Genomic DNA, 24315 nt, shown 5'->3' on the forward strand with positions numbered 1-24315 from the left:
CCAGCTGCAAAGGGACATGGACAGACCCACCCACAGCTGAGACAGAATGATACTGGAAGGATATTTGGGAGAAAAGGGAATTACACAACATAAATGACAAGTAGCTGGTGGACCTAAGAGCGTGGCACAGCAATCTCACGGAACAAAAAACAGTCACCAAGGCAGACATCCAAAAACAGCAGCACCAGGACCTGACATGATCCACTTCTACTGGCGAAAGGTGCTAACATGGCTTCATGATCACCTGGCAGCACAAATGAGTGAGCTGCTAGCAGCTGGCACTCACCCAAACTGGCTAACACATGGCAGGACAATCTTGATATGAAAGAGTCCCACAAGGGTGCAATACCTTTGAGCCACCGTCCAAAAGACAATAAGGTTTCCAAGGAGCATTGCCTGGATTGACTACAAGAAGGCCTATGAGTCTGTGCCCCACACATGGACGCTGGAGTGTCTTGTTCTATACAAGACTAACAGAACATTGATACTACTCATCCAGAACTCAATGCAGTTGTGGAAAACACTGGAAGCAAATTTCCAGGCCAGCGCAGAAGTCACCATCAAGTGCGGCATACAGCATGGTGATGCATTGTCCCCACTGCTGTTCTGCACAGGCCTATGTCCCCTCTGTCAGATTGTCTTGCCTCTGACAGCAGAAGACAGAGACTGAGAGAAAGAGGAGATATTGTGGGATGGCGTCCACCAACATCTGTGCCAAGTATGGACGAAAAGACACCAGGTTCTGGAATACACCAACAAAAGTAGCTGCGAATAAGAGAGCTAAGATCCTTTTTGGACTTTGAGTTCCATACAGGCAGCTGCTGGCTAACCAAACGGACATAGCAATGGCTGACAAGTAGCAGAAGAAGGCAGTTCTGGTTGATGTGGCAATCCTAGCTGACAGTAACATCAGGAGGGATCAATTTTAGAAAAAGACTGACAAGTGCCGGGGACTTAAGGAACAATTGGATCAGATGTGGAAAGTGAAGGACAAGGTGGTCCCAGTGATAGTAGCATCATTAGGGGCTATGAACCCCAAACTGGAGAACTGCTCCAGCAGATTCCAGGTATAACATCTGAGATCTCTCACCAGAAAAGTGCAGTCCTGGGAATAGCTTAGATACTGTGCAGAACCCCCAAGCTCCTAGCCCTCTGGTTGTGACTTGAGCTTTAAGAAGTCACAAACCACCCCCACTAAGTGGAGGTGAGAAAAGATTATATGGGGTTCTCAGCTGGTCTCACCCTGGGACCCACATTTTCCCATGGTCATTAAGTCACGACCCAATTTTTTTAAAAATTCAATATATTTTCCTGTGCAACATGTATTTCAGAGCATATAACCATGCACAGTAAATGGACCATGACAACTGCATGTACAAAACTGCACAAACATTTTTTAAAAAGGCCACAAAACAACATATTTTCACTTCATTTTGAGCAAATTAATGATAAACTAAGGAGGACCATGACAACTGCATGTACAAAAGTGAATAAAATAAATATCAAAACTACTCAAAAATAAAGTTTTGGACTATTCAGGTCATTTGTTGAAGTTAATGAGACAGTTGGGCACGTGCTCTACTCTTGATTAGAGTTTCAGAGTCTGGGGTGACAGTAGACAGAGCTGCTCTCAGATCATGCTCAGTGTCCAACCTGTTTCTCTGCTGTGACTTGAGCTCGACCAAGGTAGAGAAGCCACTGTCACACCAACAGGTTGAGCTGAATGGTAAGATTGTTTTAACTGCAAGAGTGGTGAGGGATGGATACTCAGCCATCGCATCACTACACCAGAAGTGGGAAAGGCTGACCTCCCCACATCTCTTTTCCAGCGTCTGATCACATGACAGCTGCACCAGCTGATGCTCTCATGCAACCACATTTCGTTGTCAAACAGTTCTGCATACAGGGAGTTAGTCTCAGAGAGGAATGTGGTGATTTCTGATTTAAGTTCGTAAAAGCGTGACAACACCTTGCCCCTCGACAGCCAGCGGACTTCTGGGTGCGTGCAGGCTCCGACGGGCTGGAAGTGGCGGGACGCAAAGGCAGCTTTTGGCTACTAAGACCAGTTTAGGTGTTTACGGTAGCGTTGACAGCACCGTTTCCGCAGCGGCGGCAACGGCCGGCAGACGGGGGGTGCGGGCGCTGAGCTTTCGGTCCGACCAACGTTCACAATGCTGTGTCGGTGGTAGCAGCGGTGGGAGAAATATTCTGAGATCAAAATTGATATCCCGATTCCAGCACAGCGAACGAGTAGTTGGCTATTCGGGTCCAGTCCTAGTATGAAAATCCACCTTTTCAGTACTCCGGGTCGTATTTGCGCGTTGCCATCTTGCATCCCAACATCAACACAAACTTCAAATGAACGTCAAACTGTGGTTACTGTGCCTGTCAAAATAGAAGTTTTTTCAAAATAAAAAATGAATCCAACCTGAGACACACACATTATATATTATTTATTTTTGACCAGCTGTCCGCGACCGACCCAGAACAGACCCACTTTTGGGTCGCGACCCACCAGTTGAGAACCACTGTACTAGTGCGTCCCAACAAATAAGAATAGTGTGAGAAAGTTTCATGTTTTCCATCAGATTTTTAAGAAAGTGAAAATGTAGTCTTTTCTAGACTCATTACATGTAAAGGAAATAAAGGAAATGTTTCAAGTATTTTTTTTATTATTTTAATTTAGCTAATTATGGTCCATAGCTTAGTTCTTTTTTTTTTTTGTTAATCTCAAAATATTAAAATATTGCATTTCGAGTTTGAGTAAATAACTATTCAAACAGCATAAATACCGTCTGTCTCTTGACTTGCCTCAGTGCACGCAGCCACAATCATGGGGAAGTATGTTGACTTTAAAATTGTTCAGAAATTGATTATCAGCGTCTTCCACAAGGATGGGAGGGAGGAAAGGTCATTGCTGGAAAGGCTGGCTGTTGGCGAAGTGCTGTATCAAAGCATATTAATGGAAAGTTGACTGTCGGTGAAGAGTGTGGTAGGAAAAGGTGCCCAAGCATCAGGGAGGATTTTTGCTTTTGAAAGGATTATCAAGACAAGTCATGGTGTGGAAGAGGCTTGTGTCAGTGCATCAAGACCCACCAGACACAGACGTCTTCAGGAAAGAGCCTACAACTGTCACATTCCTAATATCAAGACACTCTTAAACCAGAGAAAAAGAACTGGACTGTTGCTCAGTGGGTCGAAGTCCTCTTTTCAGATTAAAGTACATTTTGCACTTCATTGGAAATGAAAGCGCTGAGCATTACTAGTCCAGGTTGCAAATAGACTTTCTATGTGAAAAGTAGAACAGGATGAAAAAGAGGCAACTTGTATCAAAATGTAGTTACTATGTGGTTGCTATGGTCAACTCACTTATAAAATAGAAACTAATAAAATATACAGCATGCCTTTTACTTTCTCTTGTATCAGGGATACTCAGGGATGCACTCACTGACACAATTTTGTGGTTACCATGTGATTTACCATCACTTTCCCAGATTCTTCCCTTGTAAGCTTAGAGTTTCAAATACATGTCAGAAGTTGTCAAGTTTTGACTTCATGCTGATGCCATGTATCTTGGATTGTAGTTGTACTGTAATTCATTTGAACTGAACCAAAGAGGATAAATGTGAAAGTGCCCCATGGTCATTTTCCTACCTTTTTATTTGGTTTGAACTAAAGAAAAACAAAATAGTGTTTGTCTTTTTGTTCTGGTCAAGTTTGTTTGCCTAGACTTTTACAGAACCACCAAGGGTGTGCATGAGGTCATATAGCCTGAGAAATGACGCTGTTGTTGGATAGTTTTGATGAATATCTGAAGTGAAAATCACTGCACCCAATGCGGTGTTCACTAGATGATCCTGAAGGAGAAAAAAAATTAACTGAATCAAACCAAACTAATTTTATTTGGGTTTTTGTAAAATTATTAATATGCATTGACATGAAAACTCAGGGGGATTTCTATGTATTTACATTTCTAGCTACATTTGCTGATGTTCAATCTGTTTGTTACAGACACAACATTCATTAGTGGATGTGTTGTGCTTAATGCACTATTTAAAATTTAAATAGTATTAATATTTAATAATATGTAATTTATGGCTGTATACTAAATATATTATTTAAATTTTAAGTAATATATTTAGTATACAGCCATAAATTACATCAATGTGAACAGTTGAGATATACAGTTGAACAGTTCTCAAACAGCCATCTATTCCCTCTGCTTTGATAGCAGTGTGCTCTGCAGTGAAAGTATGAATTTTGAAATGTAATCACATTATATATTGCTTTCATTTCAGCAAGGGAAAAGTCTGCACTTTATTTATTTATTATTTTCAGAGTCTGCCTGGAGTTCAGACTAGTTTGTTGTTTTTAATTTGCAAATGTGGGTCATGTCTTTGGGTGGAAACTCACACATAGTAACTGTGCCCATGTAAAGTCCTCCCTGTTTCAGCACATATACCTCTTTCTGAGGCTCTCTATTTGTGTCTCTTTCACAGACATGAATTGGTCATGCACAGATGAACTGTGAGTAAGAGTTCCTTCCTGTTGGAGCTTCTCTCAGGCTCTGATTCTTCTCCAACAATATGTTGCAGGTGTGTTCCTGTAGGATATGCTGCTGGTTGATGAAGGGGATTTGCTGCACGACACTGGTTTTTCATTGTGTTGTGTGTGTCCTGTAGCTATGTGCTTATATTGTGTTTCAATTGTTTTGGCACAATTCTTAAATGAAGATTCTGATTTAAAAATACTGTTTACAATTCTCTTACTTTTTCACTCTATTCTCTCCATACAGAACACTAGATGTATTTCTTTTCACTTTCACATGGTGTTCAAGTGTACAGTATATACACAGTCCATTATGCAAAAATATTGCTGATGAGTGAAGGTTGCATACTCAAATGGCACCATTTGACAATTTGCAATTTTTAGAATTTAAGAAATAAATTAGAACGGATTAGTCACATTTATTACACCTTGAAATTCACCATTCAGATCTGGGGTTCTAGATAAGGTGCAACTAATTAGAAGCTTCTTCGGGAGCGTCAGGTAGAATCTGTCTTATTTTAATCGCTAACATCTAGGATCTGTTGTTCTCTTTGCAACTGAAATGTGTGTTGTCATCATGCCAAGAGTAGGCCCGATAATGTGTTCATTCTAGAACAACAATCACAAGAGGACATGGAGAATCAGAAAAAATCTACATCACACATTTATTATACATAAGACAAAGTGGATAAAAATAATAATTAAAAAAAACATTATTTAAATACACTGCATAGATACATTAATGTGTCTACATACAAACAGATGACACACTGACGCTGCCTAAGCAGAGTAACTGTGTAGAAGAAACTGGTGCCAAAAGAAAAGACGGACTGATGAAGAATTGCAAAAGAAAATGTCAGTCAAAATATGCATATTGTAGTCTGATCTGACAGTCAATTTAGCCCTATGACTATGGAGAGGACTTTATTTTAGCTCCTATTGTAATGATGAAACTGGGAACAGAGCACTCGATGCATCTGTGTCTCATACTGAAAATATCACTCACTGAAAAAATGTTTCTGAATGTGTCTAATCTACAAAGCATGGCGACTTGGAAGATGGGTGGTGGAGTCCCTTTTTTGACTCTGCTACTGCTGTTATTTGACACAATGTCTATGTATCCATGTCTTTTCCTCAGCATGGGAATGAGCCATGATGATGACCATGACACCTGCACTGGCCACTCTCATATTATGTCTGGTGAATGGGTGAAAGGAAGAAACCCCAGTGACCTGTCCTGGTCCTCCTGCAGTCGCGACGACCTGGAAAACTTCCTCAGGTAAGAAGCAGCTGGGTGCAAATGAGGTTGATCTAGATGATGTTTATTTACTCCTCACTATGGTACTATCACTGTAAGATGAACAATGTACATATATATTTTTTATTAATCTTTGATTCCCCTCTCTGTTGTGGGCAGTGATGTGTGAAAATGCAATCAAAACTGTGTAAGCGGAAGTTTTAAAAATGTGTTCCGATATTTAAAATGTGTTGTGGTTATTTCTGTTGGAAGAAATTTGGTAGAGGTGTGGTTATTTTTAATACAGGTTCGGTAACAACTGTGTTTGCTGACTTATTGTTGTAAGGCTGTTCTTTACACTCTGATTTACTCTGAAGCAAAATGACAACTTTTTCTGGAGTTTTTCAAATCTTCTCTGGCACAATAGTTAGAATAAATATACTTACATCGTGGATGGTTTCGTGGATGTTCAGCACAAAGGTCAACCTAATCAAATGAAAAGTAAACAATTGGTGAGACTGCCTCACAAGGGCCTGGTGGTAGAGACGAAACCCCTCTAGTGGTCCAGCAGGAGGTCAGCAGCGAACACAGAATCCCACTGGAGGTTGGCCAGAAAGGCCAACTCTAGAACAGAGTTAGTCAACCCACGGCTTGTAAAGACATTGTCAGAATCAGGAACAGTGAAGACATCAGCCAACTTGGAGGAAGGACTTGCGTTTACTGACCCTGGCAAGGATCGGTGTCAGCTGCCCAGAGCAGAAAAGTCACTGGTCAATTTAGAAATGGATATCCAGTTCACCGATTCAAGAACTGGACTGACATTGAATGACATAGGAGTGGTCTTTGCAATTCCCAGCTCAGAAATGACACAGACAACATGCAACTCTGACACAGGAACAGGGGGAACATCAAGCCACTCTGAAACAGGGGAGACGTCGGGTGACTGAGACTCAGACTCAGGAACAGGAATAACATAAGTTGACTCTGGCTCTGAAACAGGGGAGGCTTCGACCAATTTAATGACAGTGTTTGTGTTGGCTGACTTGAATTCAGACTTTAGAGCAGAGAAAACATCTACTGACTCAGAAACAGTTTCAGGAATGGGAGGTATATCAGTCGACTCAGACTCAAGGATAGGGGAGATGTCAGGTGACTCAGGAGTGGAAGAGGCATGTTTGTCAAATGACCGTGGAATGTGCTTGGGCTATGTGTCGATCAACTGTGGAAGTGATCTGGACTTGACGTTGGCAAACCCATGTGCAGTCTAACGAACAGAAAAACAATCGACTCAGGATAAGTCACTGGTGAAGTGTTGTAATTACAGAGACATTGGTTTTTTATGCCGCACTTCTTAAGGAAACGTAATATTGAGATAGTTTACTATTAATGGTAAATGTTTATTTTTTATAGGGATAACCAATGACTTTAATTAGAGTTCTGTACACTTTGGCCATTGGCTGTCAAAGCTTTTTTAATGTGGAAGAAATGGCCAAAAAAAAACAGCTGGGAAGGCCTGGACAATATAAAGTCTGAGGTGCAATAGGAACAGGAATCCAGTGACAACTTGACCAGACTCTGTGATGAACAGAGGGTATGAGGGGGATTTAATTTAGCAGATGCTATAGCTGATTCTGAACAATGAGGAAATTGATGAAGCTGGCAAAGTATTTGATCCAGTGTTTAATGTGTATTTTGAAGTAACAATGATGCAGCAGGAGAGGAGACCTGTGAATAATTCTACAGTGAAACTGATGCCACTTGGGTAAACCTTTAAAGAAGGTATGTGTAAGACAGATGGGCACGGGAGACAAAGCTGGATAATGAGGTGACAAGAAAGACTACAGAAGTACATTTGGACCTGGAATGTATGAGAATGGATATGTTGACCATTCGATCCCCTACTTAAGGAATGTTTAATGGGTAAACTTCATAAACAGCTAATGATGGTTCGAAGGTTTGAATGACCTATGTGAATGCCTTGGACCATTTAGCTAAGAACCACCCTTCATTGTAGAAACCCCAAAAAAACTTGTAGAAAGAGCAGCTATCTCTGTACAAGTCAAAGTTTTATTTGCAGGACAGTTGATCATGGTAGGAGAAGGTGACACTATTCCTTTTAGCAAAGAGGTGTTGCCAGAGCAGCATCTGCTCTAAATACGCTCTGAGGACAATTCTGTCCGTAAGTGAGGGCAGTAGATGATGCAAGTGAGAGCAAGTGAGCAGTAGAACAGTGAGTTTGTGGAATGATTCATAAGGCAAATTTTGAAAAGGTTGCTTAACGGGCTGTGAAACTGATAACCCAGCACCAACTGCAGGATGCTGAAGTGGACTCATGGGATAGAAAGAGACTGCATCCCATTGTCTGTCATTGAAGTGTACAGTTGCTGAAACAAGGCAATAGAAGAAAAGGGAACTGACATCCTGCTGCCAGAGAAAACAGCAGAAGATTAGTGAAGTTTTGGGAATAGACGTTAGTGAAACTGACATTATTCTGGGCAGAGCTACAGAGATTGTAGTGAAACGGGACATTAGTTGCTGATCACACAATTCAGCAGCCACATAGTAATGAATTGCATCAAAGTGTTGCCCAGCATCAACATTGAATGAGAAAGCAACACTTCAATTGATCTGTTGTCTTTCTTTTCACAGGTGGGTTTGTAGCTCAAGGGAAGTGTCTTCTGTCACAAAATTAACCTTGAGCAAAGGACTAACATCAAGTTGTTGGCTAACTTGGGAAAAACTCCAGCAGAACCTTTGCCATGCTGAAGGATGTGTACAGGACCTCTTATGCCACAGTGAATGGCATAGGAGGTTCAGAATGGGGTGGGGTGATGTGAAGGAAGACTTAAAACCAGGACATGTTTTAACAACAAGAACTGATGCCAGCATCCAGAAGGTCAAGGAGCTGGTGTGGAGTGATCACAGTCTGACAATCAAAATGATGGCTGAGCAACTTTGATTTAACAGGGAGTCAGTCTGGACCATGCTTTCGGACAATTTGGGCTTGCAGGCTTTCTTTGGTCTGGGCGACGCCGGCATCTTCCACTGTGGCTTGGTCTCTGGGTTGTACTTGAAGACCCAGTTCTGAACCCCAGTGATGATGTTGACCAGAATCTCTCGGTTGCCCTGTAACTATTTCAAAACATTACGAGACACATCCACACTGCGGGTCTTTTGGTGCTTGGAGAGCAGTTTGGGCACCAAGTTCGCTGAAATGTTCCACATGAATTGAAGCTAACATACAGTGGTCCACAGATTGCATTAATTCCTTTTGTCATTTATAAAAGGAGGGGGATCGACTGGACTGTAGCTTGGTAGTGGTAATAAGTCCTATGACCTGGAGGTAGAAACTATACTTGAATCTTAAGGTTTTGCATTTCAAAATTCCTGTAGTGCTGCTGTGTAGTTCTGCTAGAATGTAGGAGTGTGAAGAGGTGGTGCTATGGGTCTTTGATCATGTTATTGGCCCTTTGGAGCACTCTATGCTTATAGATATCCTGTAGAGATGGGAGGGCCATACCTATGATGTGCTGGTGTGATTTGTTCACTCTATGGGAGCTTATGATCCATTTAAGTGCAGATGCTGTACCATACTGTCACACTACCGGTGAGACTGATCTCAACAGTGCATTGGTAAAAGCTGCAGAGGAGTGATGGTGGTAATTTGAATTTCAATGGTCTTCTCAGAAAGTATATCCTCTGCAGTGACTTTCCTGATTAGGTCAGTGGTGTGGTGGGTCCAGGTGAAAGCCCACATGAAGCCAGAAAGCACATCTGCAAAACATATTTTAAAATTGTGGGGGTTTTTTGTTTTTGTTTTTGTTTTATTTTACCATCGACTGTGATGAGGTATTCAGCTACGAGTAATGCTGACTGTTAAATTGGGCATTATCTGTATAACCGAATGACCAATGTGGAAGACTTCTACATATGCACACGCAGCCTTCACACTGATACATTAACTTTATCATAACTCATAAGCTGCTAAAAGTCTGGCGTTCAGAATGTGCAGCCAATCAACACCACTAACTACAATGATCAATTTGTACTCCATCAGTACTTGTAATGGTTAATATGGATATAACATAAACATTTTTGTCAATAATTATTTCAGTTACTACACAATGGCCTCAGCAGAGTGCAGACCTGCTGAGAAGGTGTGTTCAGTCTATTAAACACTGTTATAAAGTGATGTCTGGTTGGAAACACAACATTAACTATATAAAAAAAAGTGTATTTGCATACTATATAAAAGCTTGAAAACAACACTATGATGTTGATGTCATTATTTACAATGATCCAATATCAGTGTTCTAAATGTAGTAATTCATTATTAAAAACAGCTACCTATGTGAGAATGTAATCAAGAAAACATTTAAAAGCACAAAAATTACTGTTTTATTGAGCATGGAAATCATAAACATAAATGACTGACTGCAAGTCTGGCACTTCATGTGATGAAGCTCAAATCAGGATTATGAGCCTGCACACTACAGTGGTGCACTAAAGTAGACTGAACACAGAAGTCTCGACATAGGTCTGCGCTCTGACAGTATAGTCTAGTTTTCTATTTTGTCAAATTACATTAAAATAAATGTTTTTATTTTAATGTTTAATTACTGTAATAGTGTTAATAATGTGATTTGATTGAAGCTCAAAAAGAAGAGTGATCACGTGAAAGAGGCTCCTCTTTGTGTGTGATTAAAATGTGCACAGGGAATTTTAAGGTTTATGTTCTTTCATGTAACATTATATTACTTTCCCTGATGTTTTAGGTTTTTGCTGTGGTATTGTTTCATCAAGTCAAAATTTTGGTATCGTGACAACACTGCATAAGAGCAGAATTTACTAAAATATTTTTTGCTGTTTCCACTTTATCCTGTACTCTGACTGTTGTCGGTTAAATAAATGTTGACCCTTTTTGGCACTCGACTTAGGCCTAGTTTTTAATTTTGGCCTCCTCTGTGATTAAGTTTGACACTTCTGGTGTAGTGTGTACACAGCATGGGACTAAGTACACAGCCTTGAGGGTACATAGCGTTCAGTACAAGTTTTCTGGAAGCAATAATTTCAATATTATTGCACTGTGGTCCAAAGATGAGGAAATCTGTGATCTAGTTGGGGTTCAGTCCGAGGTTGAACTGATTATCTCCTCATATAGTGGGGATGACTTTGCTGAATGCTGAGCTATGGTCCACGGACAGCATTCTGATATAGATGTCCTTATTTTCCAGATGGGAGAGGGCAGTGTGTAGAGCAGTATAGACAGCGTCTGCTGTAGATCTGTTAGGCCTGTAAGCAAACGGAAGGGGGTCCAGTGGGGAGGGAATTCTTAATTTTAGTCACGACCTGCATTGTAAATTAGGGTCATTGTTTTTTTTGTCCCCCTTTAAAGGCTCCTTAAGTGTGCTCAACCTAATTTCCTCATCAAAGATACGATATATTCATACTGCTATAGCTTGCGTATATCTGTGTTTGTAGTTTGTCTAATTGACTGTTTATCTAAATGATTGTTTCCTGTGGTGGATACTATCCTTGTTTCTCAACATCATCCTTACCAAGAAAAGTGTGTTTTGACAGCTTGTGAGAGGGCCTGTGTACTCACTGTTGCACACCTGTGACATTTGCAACTATAATTACTTGTCTGTTTCTAACTTCCACGCCCTGAAGATGACAGAAGCTGACAGGCATTGCGTGTCTTTTTCTAGCCTAATAAAGGCCTTTTACTTTACAAATCCCCAGAGTGCATTGGTTTGGATTTTGAATGCCAGCTGTAATTGTTCTGCCCTCACTAGTGCATTATTTGTAAGTTGACAAGTAGAGTATTTCCGTTTGATAAACATTCCAAAACAAATACTATATTAAAAATACAGGCCCCAAAGATGAAACCTAATGCCAAAAAAATGTGAATACACTTGTGATAACTGACACACAAGTTAGAAAACCTGTGATCACTGAGAAAACCTGTGACTTTTAATTTGTGTGATTGCATTAATGTTGTCATAAAATAGCCTTTAAATTGCGGAACTTAATTTTGACTGTGTCTATCTGCATATCTGCATCATGGCTCCACATAGAAAAGAATTGCCAGAGGATTTAAAAACTCTGATTGTGAGGCCCCATGAAGATGGAAGAGAATACCAAAAGATTGGTGACCGACTTATAATCCATGGAAACGTAAGCATTGTGCTACTAATCAGAGCTGCAGTGACCATTCTCCAAAAATTACATAGTACAAGTGATAGAGTGGGTTGTCCATTAATTATATGGTTGGTGGTTCATGTCCTGAAGTGTCCGTGGGCAAGACAAACAAACAGATTGGAGCAGCATCAGCAGTAATGTGGGTTGGCTGGCCGTCACAGTGAAGAGGATTCTGATGGGTCAAAACTTTCATTTTACTAGCTGATATACAGGCGTGCAACTCGGTAAAGTCACTTGGTGCCATTTCAAAGCAGCTATAGATCCCAAAATAATAATCATGTGCAAACAATTGTTTGTGGATATAAAGTGCATTGTACAGTTGTCACTGCCACAATCAGGAAGAAAACACAAACTTCCCTCTGCTGCTGAGAGACAGTAGGTCTGTATGTTCAAGAGTCAACCAAGGTCTGTGGTCGATGAAACAAAAATTGAGCTATTTGGCGAGCTGCTTCGTGGTTGGTATGGAGGTGGGTCTTCTACCCATTCATAGATCCCACATGTGTTTCATGTCGCCTTTGTTATTGGGCATCCATCCAAGGACTTTGGCTCATACTGTATATTGTTTGATGTTTTGATATTACTTCCAATGGCTAGTGCATGTTCATGTCCTGCTGTAAATGACGAGTTGTTTTTTTTTTCAGATTTGATTCATATTTAACAATCAAAAGACTCCTCATCATGAAACATTTCACCAATAAGGACACACTATAAATCCTTATCTTTTTTTCTATTTCAAACAGATCCAAAGCTAGTTCCTGTCTACTGCATACAGACCCCAGAAGCCGTTACCAGGTCAGGCTGCCTCCAAAACTGCCAGGCATGCACTACAGTGTGGACGAACAGTGCCAGATCCTTTTTGGGGCCAATGCTACTTTCTGCAATGACATGGAGGTACAACACAATCCATTGTTCTACCAACGAAGGATAGAGGCACAGAAACAGTTTATAACACATTTACATTTCGTAAAAGAAGAACTTTTCCAAAAAAAAAAACATATAAATATTTTATCAAAGTTGGACTCTAATGTATTTTATGTTAAGTATAATTAAAATAGACAGATTAAAGAGACTACATTGAAAACATATTCCGCAAAGTACAACTTCAGTACAAGACGTTTTTTGTCTGCCTTTATTTCTGGTGACAGATTTGATGGTCTTGGTCATGAACACCTTTGATTATCTAACTCAGTGAAAAGACTTTTACTTGGTTGGATGGATCAATCTAAGCCCCTTTGTTTGTTTTTTATGGACACCGGGCTGTGTAGCAACACCAGATCCTCATTTGTTTTCAGTGCACACACACAACAGACAGTTGGCTGACTGAGGAGTTGTTCACAGAACATGACAGCGTGTATATGATTGAAATTACTGAGTCTACCTTTAACACAATGTCCTTTGCACTGTCTGAGCAATGCTGGAAGATCAATTCCACGTGTAATCCTTTTGAAAAAATATAAGCACTTACTCAATCTCCCTTATACCTACTTACTAGTTTCAAATTGTGATTGTATGTATACATAATGTAGTCGAAGCCGAAAGGTTCAAAGTGATGTGTTCACCTTTACATTTTGTGCCTTTGTTATCTTTTAGTTGTATAAAATAAATGCCTGAGATTCCTGCAGTAGGACATTTATAGTTAGAACATTAATTAAGTTGTTGCTGTATGAATCCACCTAGTAGTCACAAAACACATAACACACTCCTCAGCAAAGAAAACAAACATCTTGAGCTTCAAGCCTGTCATTTCATGGGGAAAGTTAGAAGTGATATTTAGAATTTAAAAAAACTTTTCTTACCATTGCAGTTGCCACGTCACAGTCTAGTCTGACTTACAAAAAGAGATTTCTTCAAAGTAATGTCAATTCATTAAAAATGTAAAATGTTAAAAAAAAAAAAAAAAAAAAAAAGTGATTGCGTAAGTACTTGCCTCCTTCAAGCCACTATTTAGTAGATACACCTTTGGTTTCAATTACACCTTTGAGCCTGGGTGGATAGGTGTCAATCAGCCTTGCACATCTGGACATTGCAATTTTACAGCATGCTTCCTTGCATACCTGCTCAAGCTCTGTCATGTTGGACCTGCGTCCATGAGTAAAAAGTAAAAAACTCTCAATTGGATTGAGGTCTGGGCCACTCCAGAACGTTCACCTTGTTGACTTTAAACCATTTCTGTGTAGCTTTGGCTAAATGCCTCATTTTATTGTCTTGCTGGGAAACAAATCTTCTTCCAAGTTGCAGGTCTCTTGGAGGCTGCATCAAGTTGTTCCCATGATTTCTACTTGGCTGCATTTATGATACCCGCTACCTTTACAAGCCCCTAGAGCCTGCTGCCAAGAAGCACCCCCACATCATGATGTTAACACCACCATGCTTCACAGTGGGAATGGTGTGTTTGCAATGTTGTGCTGTATTTGGGGTCCACTAAGCACAGCATCTTGACTGATGGCCAAAAAGCTCAATATGCCTCCCTAATTTGATTTTCTTTCTCTTTCTTTTTTTACGTGTATTTATTTTTAACAGTGGCTCTCTCTTTGCCATACTCCAATAAACCCTGGACTGATAGAGAACCATGGAAACAGCTGTTGTATGCAGTTTCACCCATTACAGCCCCTGAAGCTTGTAACGTCTTTAGAAGACTCAGGTGTCTCATACTACTTTTCCACCAAGATGAACCAGGTGCTAGTTCTGTACTGGTGCTAGTTCTGGTGCTTAGTTGGTTCCAATCTAAGAAATGGTTGCTTTTCCATCGGCAAGGAGCCAAGTTAGAGCCACGCAATACGTAGCCGTTTACCGAACAATGCTCGTGCCACATGGAAGTCCACACAGGAATCCAGAATAACTTTTTTACCGGTGTGACCAACTTTCTCATTTGTTTGCACTTCTCACCTTGTCACAGGCAAAACATATGACTTGCTGAACATTTTCATATTGATAGATGCTACAATTCATGATGTTCCCCAAATGTGCCACATGGAAGGCTGTGGTAGCTGCTGTTGGTGGCTGCAGCGCAACCAAAACTGACTTTAAAAAGAGTGAACTAGGGTGTACTAATGTCAGATTTGTCCAAGATGAAACTGAGTGCTTTTTTTCTCATGCAGTCTTTTCTATTAGCGAAATAAACAGCGCACATAGGGGCACTCTGTTTTTCATGAGAAGACCACATTTCTAAGCGTAAATACCCCAGTACGCCGAAGTTATAAGAGTACTGTTTTCCACCACTGTGGTGCTGCTGGTGGGGCACAATTCTACCGGCTTTCAGCACGCAACAGTTTGTGCAAAACTTCAGTTTGTTCCTTGACTCATTTCAATACATTTGTGATCGGACCAGAGACGTCCTGGTGAAAAATGGCACAAATCACTGCTTGTGTATCCCATTCATCGGTCTCGGTGGTCACGATAACCCCGACCCCAATCCCCAACGTATTCAGTGCTTATCTCTGGCCCAGCAAAGAGTTGGTGCTTGCTAAGCACCAATTTTGAGAGCCTGGAGCTGGTGCTTAGGTGGTGGAAACACAAAGAACTGGTGCTAAGTCAGGCACTAGCACTAGAACCGGTTTGGTGGAAAAGGGGTATAAGTGACCTCCCTCACTAGTCTTTTTCTTGACTTGTGCTTTTTCAATAAGCTTTTCATGGAGTTGCTTGGAGTGTTCTTTTATCTTCAGTGTCATTACATCCAGGAGTACAGGTGTCTTTTTCTACAGCCCCTTAAGACACATTCATTGCACTCAGATGATCTTCATTTCACTAATTGAGTGACATCTAGCATCAGTTAGCTGCACCTGTGTTGAATTAGTTGAGTCACTTTAAAGTGAGTGAATATTTGTGAAATCACTTATTTTCCATTTTAGATTTTTAAATAAATATTATTACTTTTGTAAAAAAAAAAAACAATCCTTTTTCATTTTGACAACAAAGAGTTTGTTTTGCAAATTCTGTAAAAAGCCTAATTAAATTGCTCATAATTCAACTCTGAAAAGCAATTAAAGGAGAAAACTTCCAAAAGGGGGTGAATACTTTTGTAAGTACGATAGCATCCAATTTTTTATTTATTTTTTTACTGCAGAGAAAGCATGCTTATATTTAAAACAGGATTGTAGCAGAAGCAGGTCTTTATTAAAAGTAAATTGCATCATGTTATCATGCTGGGTGCACAGATGCATGACTTTAAGTAGCTCAGACAGCGTAATCCTTCATTTTCCTTGTAGGCCCTGAATAAGAAGCATCATAAGGACATTTTGAATTTAATTTACTGATTAAAAAGATAACAAAAAAGAAACAATATAGAGTTAAGTTATAAATAAAGTGTGTGTGTGCTGCTCTCACTTTGCCTAAAAGGAAAAGTGAGAGCAGCAGAGTGCAAGACACTGATGCAGTATTGTAGAATTTGATGGTAAATGAATCTAATGCTGAAGTTATCATGTTAATGCAAGTGTTTATGTAAGAATTTATGTTATCTCCTCTGTGTCTGTGGCATGTTTCAGCACCTTATGTGTGCTGGCCTGTGGTGTTTAGTAGAGGGAGATGTGTCCTGCAAGACAAAACTGGATCCTCCTCTGGATGGAACAGAGTGTGGAGCAGACAAGGTAGGACTGTCTCATTCACACAGTGATAGTGCTTTTGATAGTAGATGTCTGTTGACTTACATATGTGATGAGTGAAAACCCAAGAGCTTTAGTAAATGACCATGAGGGTTCTTTAAAGAAACCTCTTGAGTAAGAGGTGAAATATTTTCAAAACCAAAACCAAAAGTTCAGTCTTTTACTTGAGCTCTTAGAAGAATCTGAGAATCTACACAGACAGATGAGTTTGAAATAAATTTGAAGTAATTGTTTTATGTGTGTTTGTGTTTGTGTGTGCATCTGCGTGTGTGTCAGTGGTGCAGGGCAGGTGATTGTGTCAGTAAGACGCCCATCCCTCAACATGTGGACGGAGACTGGAGTCCATGGAGCCACTGGAGCATGTGCAGCAGGACCTGTGGAACAGGAGTCCAGTTCAGACAGAGGAAATGTGACAACCCTCCGTATGTAATTTGTGTGTGTGTGTATGTGTGTGTAACTTATAGGCTATTATACTTGACCTGTAAGTGTAGTGTTGATACCTTACTTAGATCAGTGCAAAGATATGTGTATTTTCCTTGTATGGCAGGAATGACACCATGATTTAAATGCAAATAACAATTAATGTAATCATTACAAAATCAAGGAGTACTATCTGGTTTTGCAAGTAGTACGCACAGCGAGCTCCATACACTCACACTCGGAACTGCTAAACCATGATCAATCAGATAACTTACCTCCTGCTGCATTTAGTCTAAAAAGCCTGTTTTCCCAGATTACGCGATATGCATGCTGTTTAATTGGGCAGTGACCCTCCAAATCAGTTATATGGAGGAACCCTTTCGCAGGGGTGATCAGAAAAATGTAGCAAGTTGTCATCTATCAAAGGCACAATATCTGGCTTGCAAGCAAATTAAGGCAAACGCGACAAAAAGGACTCTGAATCACTCAACACCTAAGAATTTCTCAAATAAGCAACTGGCAGTGAACCACTTTTTTCTACCAGTCCATCCTCAAAGGAATGATACAGAGGAGGTGCATTATACACAGAAACAGCCACAGGATTAATGTTCCATTCTCTGGAGATGTAGTGTTTTATTATGTTGCTGTGTTAGACTCTGGATTTTCTCTTTCAGTCAGGAGTTTGGATTATGTTACTGTGGTAGTTAATTTTTCGCTCTATTACATATGGTGCAGAGAGCTGGGCCTGGAGGGTTGGTTCCAACTAATGGAAGCAGCAATAACACTTACTCACCTGGCTGAGAAGTTCTGAATGCAGACTTTTCAGCATAACAATATTTCTTTTTGAACTGAGCATGTGCTAAATTTTCTTGGACTGACTGAAGCGCACGGTGCAGATGCTCTCTGAAATTGCTGACATCATCCAGCACGTTATGCTCTACTTGAGGTGACGCCGCTAAGCACTTCTCTTTGAGGAGATGGAAGGGAGCTCTCACCGTGTGGCTGAACACTGGGTCAGCAGCACTAAAGCAGGTTGATTCCTGAGTGGTTTCTTTTACAGCAAGCAACAAAAGTGGAAGACACTCATCCCTCTGCTTACCAGGCTCAAGGCAATAGTTTCTCAACATAAGTTTGAAAGTTTGATGAAAATGTTTTAGAGTACCTGTGCACTCTGGATGGTAAGGACTACGTGTTTTATGTTTTCTTTTAAGCGCCGTCAATACCAATACTAATAAACACTAAATATACTAATAAATAAATAAATAAATAGATAAATAAATAAATAAATAAATAAATAATATTCTGCAAATACTTTTGACGTAAAGTGTATGCCTTGATCTGTTTGAATCATTCTGAGAGGATCAAAGGTCGAAAAGAATTTGGTGAAGGCTTTCACCACCAATTTGTCTTTGAGGGTGTGGAGTGGCATGGCCTCAGGATAGTGCATGATGGTGCATATAATGCTTAACACATACTGATTAACAGATTTAGTTTGTGGCAGAGGGCCCTCACAATCTAACAGGACTCTTTCAAACGGCTCCCCGATTACTGGTATGGGATGCAAGTGGGCCAGAGAAACAGGATTGATGGGATTCCTCACAATTTGACATGTGTGGCATAAGCAGCAATACTTCATTACATCCAATTTCAAACCAGGCCAAAAGAAATCGTGCAGCACACACCACGATATCCAGCTAAGCTGGCATCATGTGCTAGGCACAGCACCTGAAGCTGTATGTTTTTGGAATAAGAATTTGGTTAACACAGCTTAACTCTGTTAAATCTGAAACCCACTTTCTCATCAACACACCATTCTACATGGAAAACCTGACAGGTTTCTTAACATCCTGTGTGGCTACAGCAGAGAATGATCATGAAGGTAGCAATGGCTCACATTGCTGACTATCTGTTAATATCTCTCTGGTCACACTTAAGCTTAGCTTTGATTTTGCAGAGACACAGTTATTAACTCTTAGACACTGTCTCGTTTTTAGTGGTGGGAGACACTGAGGAGGGAAATTCACTCTCATTTAAAGTAGCCATACATGACCCAGACAAATCAGCACCACCCATTTTACAAGCCTGCACAGAGGCTCAGGAAACACATTTGGCAAAATGGAGGTGGGAAAAAAGAGCAGCACAGCAGAAACTGGAACCTCATTAACCTCAAATGGAGGAAAAACTTGTCCTCCAGCTATGTCGCTGCCAATAATAAACGAAACACCATCGATAGGGATTCACAGGCACATGGCAACTTTAATGCGTCCTGTCAAGAGTGATTAATACAGATGCACCACATGTAAGGGGGCTCTAACTACACCAATTTTAATACCCCACACTAAAATGTCAGATTTACAAGAGGTCTCATGACAATGGCAACACAGAATCTAATATAAACAGCTGGTGTGCACTGATATCTCTAAGAAGTCGTGACTGGCACTTTTTTCATATTTTCTTCACCGCTTAACAAAACGCCAAGGCGCATACTGGCAGGAGTCTGTGGGCCTTTTTAAACATTTGGCCTGGCTCGTAACAACTGAAACACTTCCACTGGTTACAGATGAAACATTTTTTGGGTACAGACTTTCACAACTTGATTTTTCGTTCTAACACTGAACAGAGAATGCAAGTGGCTCACATAAAGAACACACGTTTATGCGTCAAAATAAACTCATCAGTCTACATTGCTGTTTGCTCGAGTGGCAATGCTTTCTGTTCATTTAAACAGACCAATTCAAGTCATTTTTATTTATATAGCACTAATTCATGTGATCTCATTGCACTTCACATAGTAAGGTGAAGACTTTACGAGTTTTAAACAGAGAATGCAACAATCCAAAGTTACCTTTAGATTCCCTATGAGCAAGCAGCCAGCAACAGTGGGAAGGAAGCAAAACAAAAAACGAAAACACCACAATGCACTCTGGCAAACATTTTTTAAACTCCTTGAACAGCATCAGCTCTCTCAACTCCTGGAATGTGGTGATGTTACACATCTAACACCATTTATCAAACAACACACTCTTTTCATGCTCTACCAAGGTCTGGTTCCCAGTTTTATCACTGTTTCTAAATCTCTGTCTGTAAGCCTCAGGAACAAGGTCATAAGCTTACAACACAGTTTTTATTTCACAATTTCATATCTAAACTATCCACTGCTAGTGTGACCTGTTCTGCCTCTCTTGTAGCCACAGCTGATGAGAGCCACACGGCCTTGTCCACAGGTGCACAAAATCTTCCTAAGCTTTGCTTTATGGGCACTGAAAGGCACTTGGACATTATGAAAATTTGACACAATAAGTAAATCAGCTTTTCTACACACATCAATTTTATCCCAAGCAGGAGAGGTCAAATCAAATTATTCATACCATCGCCCCTTATTTTCCCACACACCAAGAAAAAAAACTGCCAACCAGATGCAGATTCATTGATTGGGTTTGCTGTCTTCGGAATGGTCTCCTATCAAATTTACAGCTGTGAGAAAAGGGTGTAGGGTGGATTCTCTGTGTGTTGCTCTGAAATGTGCCTGGCAATAAATTGTTGTTCTGCTCCTTAGTGTGTTATAATAGTTAAAGTTTGATTCAAATTAGAGCCTAATGTGGAATAGAAAATTACACCACAGGGTAATCAAAGTTCCGTTTCATATTCACACTTCACTCATTTAATGGCGTAGTAACACAAAAAATGTGAGTGCCCAAAAAGGGAAATGAAAACAAGGTCACTGGGGTAATATAGTTTGAAAAATATTCAAACCTCTATTTCTATGATGTTAAGGCCTGCCACTTTAGTCAACCACGCTAAGTTAGGATTTGAAGGTAAAAAAAAAAAAAAAAAGGTAAAAATATAGCTGGGATTACTTCCAGAATATTTGTTTAATGGTGAAATGTTTAAATGTCTACATTCTTATAAGACTTACTGTACTAATTTGTCTTTATTCACACAGTTACAATCTAGACTGTTTAGGTCCCCTGTTTGATAGGTGGACATCTGTCAATGTTGCTACTCCCCTCTTGGCAATTAACAATAAAGTTATATGATTAAAAAAAAAAAAAGGAAAAAAAATTGAATTTCTATTTAATTTCCCCCCAAAAAGATCAGAAACAGTAGTTCACTGCTGGTCAAGCAGAAATCCATGTGTGTGTGTGCATATGTGAGACATGGAGAAAGATTATTTCTTTGTGTTTGTGGACAGGCCTGGTCCAGGTGGTCGACACTGCCCAAAGGCCAGTGTGGAGCACAAAGCATGTGAAGGTCCTCCATGTCCCAAGGGGGTGTCCAGCTTCAGAGACCTGCAGTGTCTGTCCTACGACCGACAGAGTAACAAGAAGAAGGGCAGCGTGCTGGCGGCTGTAATTAATGATGGTGAGACATAGACACACACTGGCCTACTGTAGAAATACCACCAAACTCATTTGCTAATTTGCCATCATACTTAAAATAAGACATGGAAACTATAGATGCTTTTTGAAAGGGTCCAGATTGTACTGATCTGAAGCACGATAAACTTTACTGATTCCTCACCAAGGAAATTTACAATTCTGAATTAACATCTCACATTTCACTCTTGCTATTTGCGTAAAGGATCATGTATTTTCTTGCAACCAATTAGCAACAGCAGAAAATGGTTTAATTGCAGTGAGTCTTTTGAGAGTGATGAGGGGAGCATGGGGAAGGAATCTGAGGGCAGTCATGGCAGGTGAATGGCTGGCTGCTGCAGTCTTGGTGAAGCTGATGTGGAGGGGCTTACTAGAGTAGGACTCTTCAAGGGGTAAGTGATTAGCAGACTCATCACTGGCAACTGAAGGAAGAGTGGCTTGTGACAAAGCGGGTGACTGAATGATCTGGTGTCTGGTGGAATGTGTGGTGACTGAGAGAGCTGTGTGTGTCTTCAGATAAGGTGAGTAGTTGGCTGAATGCTGTTTCCAGAAGCTGGCTAGCAAGCAGGCAACTGGAGACGATGCAGAACCTGAGCCATAAGGACATTTGAAGTGAGACTGGTTTTTGAATATACTTGGATAAAAAGCAAGCCAGAGGCTTGCCAAGTTGATACTACCACATTGGCACGCAGAATAATATGGCAAGTAGTGAAGAGACGAGCTGGGACTACCCAATAGGGATAAAAGAAGAGAAAGACAAAGAAAAATAAAACTGGAGGGAGAATGATAAAGAGCAGAAACACAAGGGAAGAGGAGCTTGATGGCTTTCGTGATGAGACAGGGATCTGTTATGAAGTGAGTGAGACCCTGAAGTCTCCCAATCTACTAGATACTGAAAACCGTTGCCGCTGAACATCACAAGCTGTCAAACAGTGTAAGTAGGGATCTCATCAAATGACCCAGGCAAGTGGAGAGGGATTTGGATCAAGAGCTCAGATGACTGGAGGACACTGGTTTTACTTGAGAGACGTCAAAGGTTGAGTGTAGTTTCATGTTACAGAGGAGTCTGATGGTGGATTGATTTGTTACTCGCTTAAAGCAAAGTGACAGATTTTTGATCTAGTTTCTAAAGGACTTTACAAAGAAGAAAGCCAAGAGGCGTGTTGGTAAGGCCAGAAGAACAGAGAAAATACGAGCAAGATATTTTCCAGATTGTCCAACATGGAAAAAATGGTTGTTGGACTTCTTCTATTTCAGTCCCTTAAGAAGGAAACAAAAGTGGCTGTCAACCCAGGAAAGATTCAGACTGACCTGTGATTCTGATTGGGAGCTTCAGGAGATGAAAGATCAGAAGTGGTGGCACAACACAGAACAACGTCGAGGTCCTTGTTACCTTGCTGCATTTGGCCATTAGTCTCTAGTTGAAAAACAATAAGGTAAACTGACAGTGGCATCCAAAGTTTGTCAGAATGCCCTCCACACATGAGAAATAAACTGAGGTCCTTCGTCTGATTCAGCTATTGGAGTGCTGTGGAGGTGGAACACATGGTACACTAGAAGGTCAACAAAATTGAACTGCTATAGAGACTTGGTCAACAGTGATGAAGATCTAGATTTCTGTACATCATAAAATAAGTTTCAGGTCAGATATGTTGGCCATAGTCCATATTATCTTTTCATTTTTTACTTCTCAAGGTGGAGCAATGGATTATGTAAAAATAAAAAACAAAAACTAAATGTTGATATTTAGCTAGTTAGCATATGTGCATAGTGTGGTCAGACATTACCATCACTCTACTCCTACTTCCCCCTTTCTCCTAACTCTGAGCGTGAACTTGCACAAGCATTAGCATGTACAGGACAATATTTAGTTCCACTTTGAACAACGTGCATAGAAACTGCTACACTTGTCATTTATCACCAAGATATACCAGACAGGCATCGTTTTGGAGTTTTAAAGTATTTCTGTATTATTTATGAACAACATTGGTTTGAAGCATATCTTGTCTTCAGACTTTCCATTGCACTAATGTTTTTTTACCCCTCTGTGTATGTACCCATGTGTATTTATGTTTGTGAGCAGAGAAGCCATGTGTGTTGTTCTGCAGTCCAGTGGGTCGAGATGTCCCAGTCCTGATGGCTGACAGAGTGATGGATGGGACTCCCTGTGGACCATATGAGGCCGATCTGTGTGTTAATGGGAGGTGTCAGGTACACATGCATACACCATCAAAATCGTGTGGTACATAGTCAAAGTGGAACATGCCATATATCCTTAGACTTTGTTTGGCCTGGTGGCCTCCCTGCTCTTTTGCCCAAGGAGGACAAAGATACAACTAACTTTTTTGACTGTCCACTTATTTGTATGTTTTCCCTCATTTTTTTAATTGTCTCATTGTCTTGTCTTATCTTGTCTTGTCTCATCTCATCTCATCTCATCACTCAGCCCTCTGTGTATATACAAGGTCTTGTCTTTACCTCTTTGAGTTACCAGTTTGCCTTTTTGCTTACCACACATTCACCTGCCAGAGCTCTTGTTTGACTCTGGTTTGTGCATTTAGTTTTTCTTTTTACCCCTTTGTGTTACTTTATTTCTTGCTTTCGTTTGTTCTCCTGCTTTGTGGTTTATGGTGAAGTAGTAGTATTCATTTGAATTAGGTTCTTATGAACACTTCCTCCCCTGTTGATTTTAGATTTTAGTTCTAAAGTAAACAGTGTAATGGTAATTACACCCTTAATTGAAGTGTTGTTATTGGTCAGTGGGGCAGAAACAAAAAAATCAAAGAAAGTATCATATAGAACTTTTTGTATTTAAATTTTAAAAAGACATGTTTGAGCAGTGCATTTGAAAATTCACTACAGCAGCAGACCATGTACCATCTAAAAACTGAGCAAGGATTGTAAACCAATGCCCAAAAATAAAAAACAATAAAAA

General features: G+C 40.3%; 1 protein-coding gene across 1 annotated transcript in view; it reads left to right on the forward strand.

The window, feature by feature from the left end:
- The window catches only part of LOC103376162 (A disintegrin and metalloproteinase with thrombospondin motifs 17-like), a gene marked incomplete at its 3' end in the record, with an annotated part of 37268 nt that extends 13677 nt beyond the window's left edge, over positions 1 to 23591 (forward strand). Inside the window, exons 6-11 of the mRNA XM_008306529.1 lie at positions 5687 to 5827; positions 12727 to 12877; positions 16468 to 16569; positions 16861 to 17006; positions 21197 to 21366; positions 23464 to 23591. Coding sequence (XP_008304751.1) covers positions 5687 to 5827; positions 12727 to 12877; positions 16468 to 16569; positions 16861 to 17006; positions 21197 to 21366; positions 23464 to 23591 — 838 coding nt within the window. The remainder of the gene's footprint in view (positions 1 to 5686; positions 5828 to 12726; positions 12878 to 16467; positions 16570 to 16860; positions 17007 to 21196; positions 21367 to 23463) is intronic.
- Positions 23592 to 24315: the final 724 nt, after the last annotated feature.

The sequence above is a fragment of the Stegastes partitus genome, unplaced genomic scaffold, assembly GCF_000690725.1.
Source record: "Stegastes partitus isolate 25-593 unplaced genomic scaffold, Stegastes_partitus-1.0.2 Scaffold3686, whole genome shotgun sequence".
In the NCBI taxonomy this organism is placed as follows: domain Eukaryota; kingdom Metazoa; phylum Chordata; class Actinopteri; family Pomacentridae; genus Stegastes; species Stegastes partitus.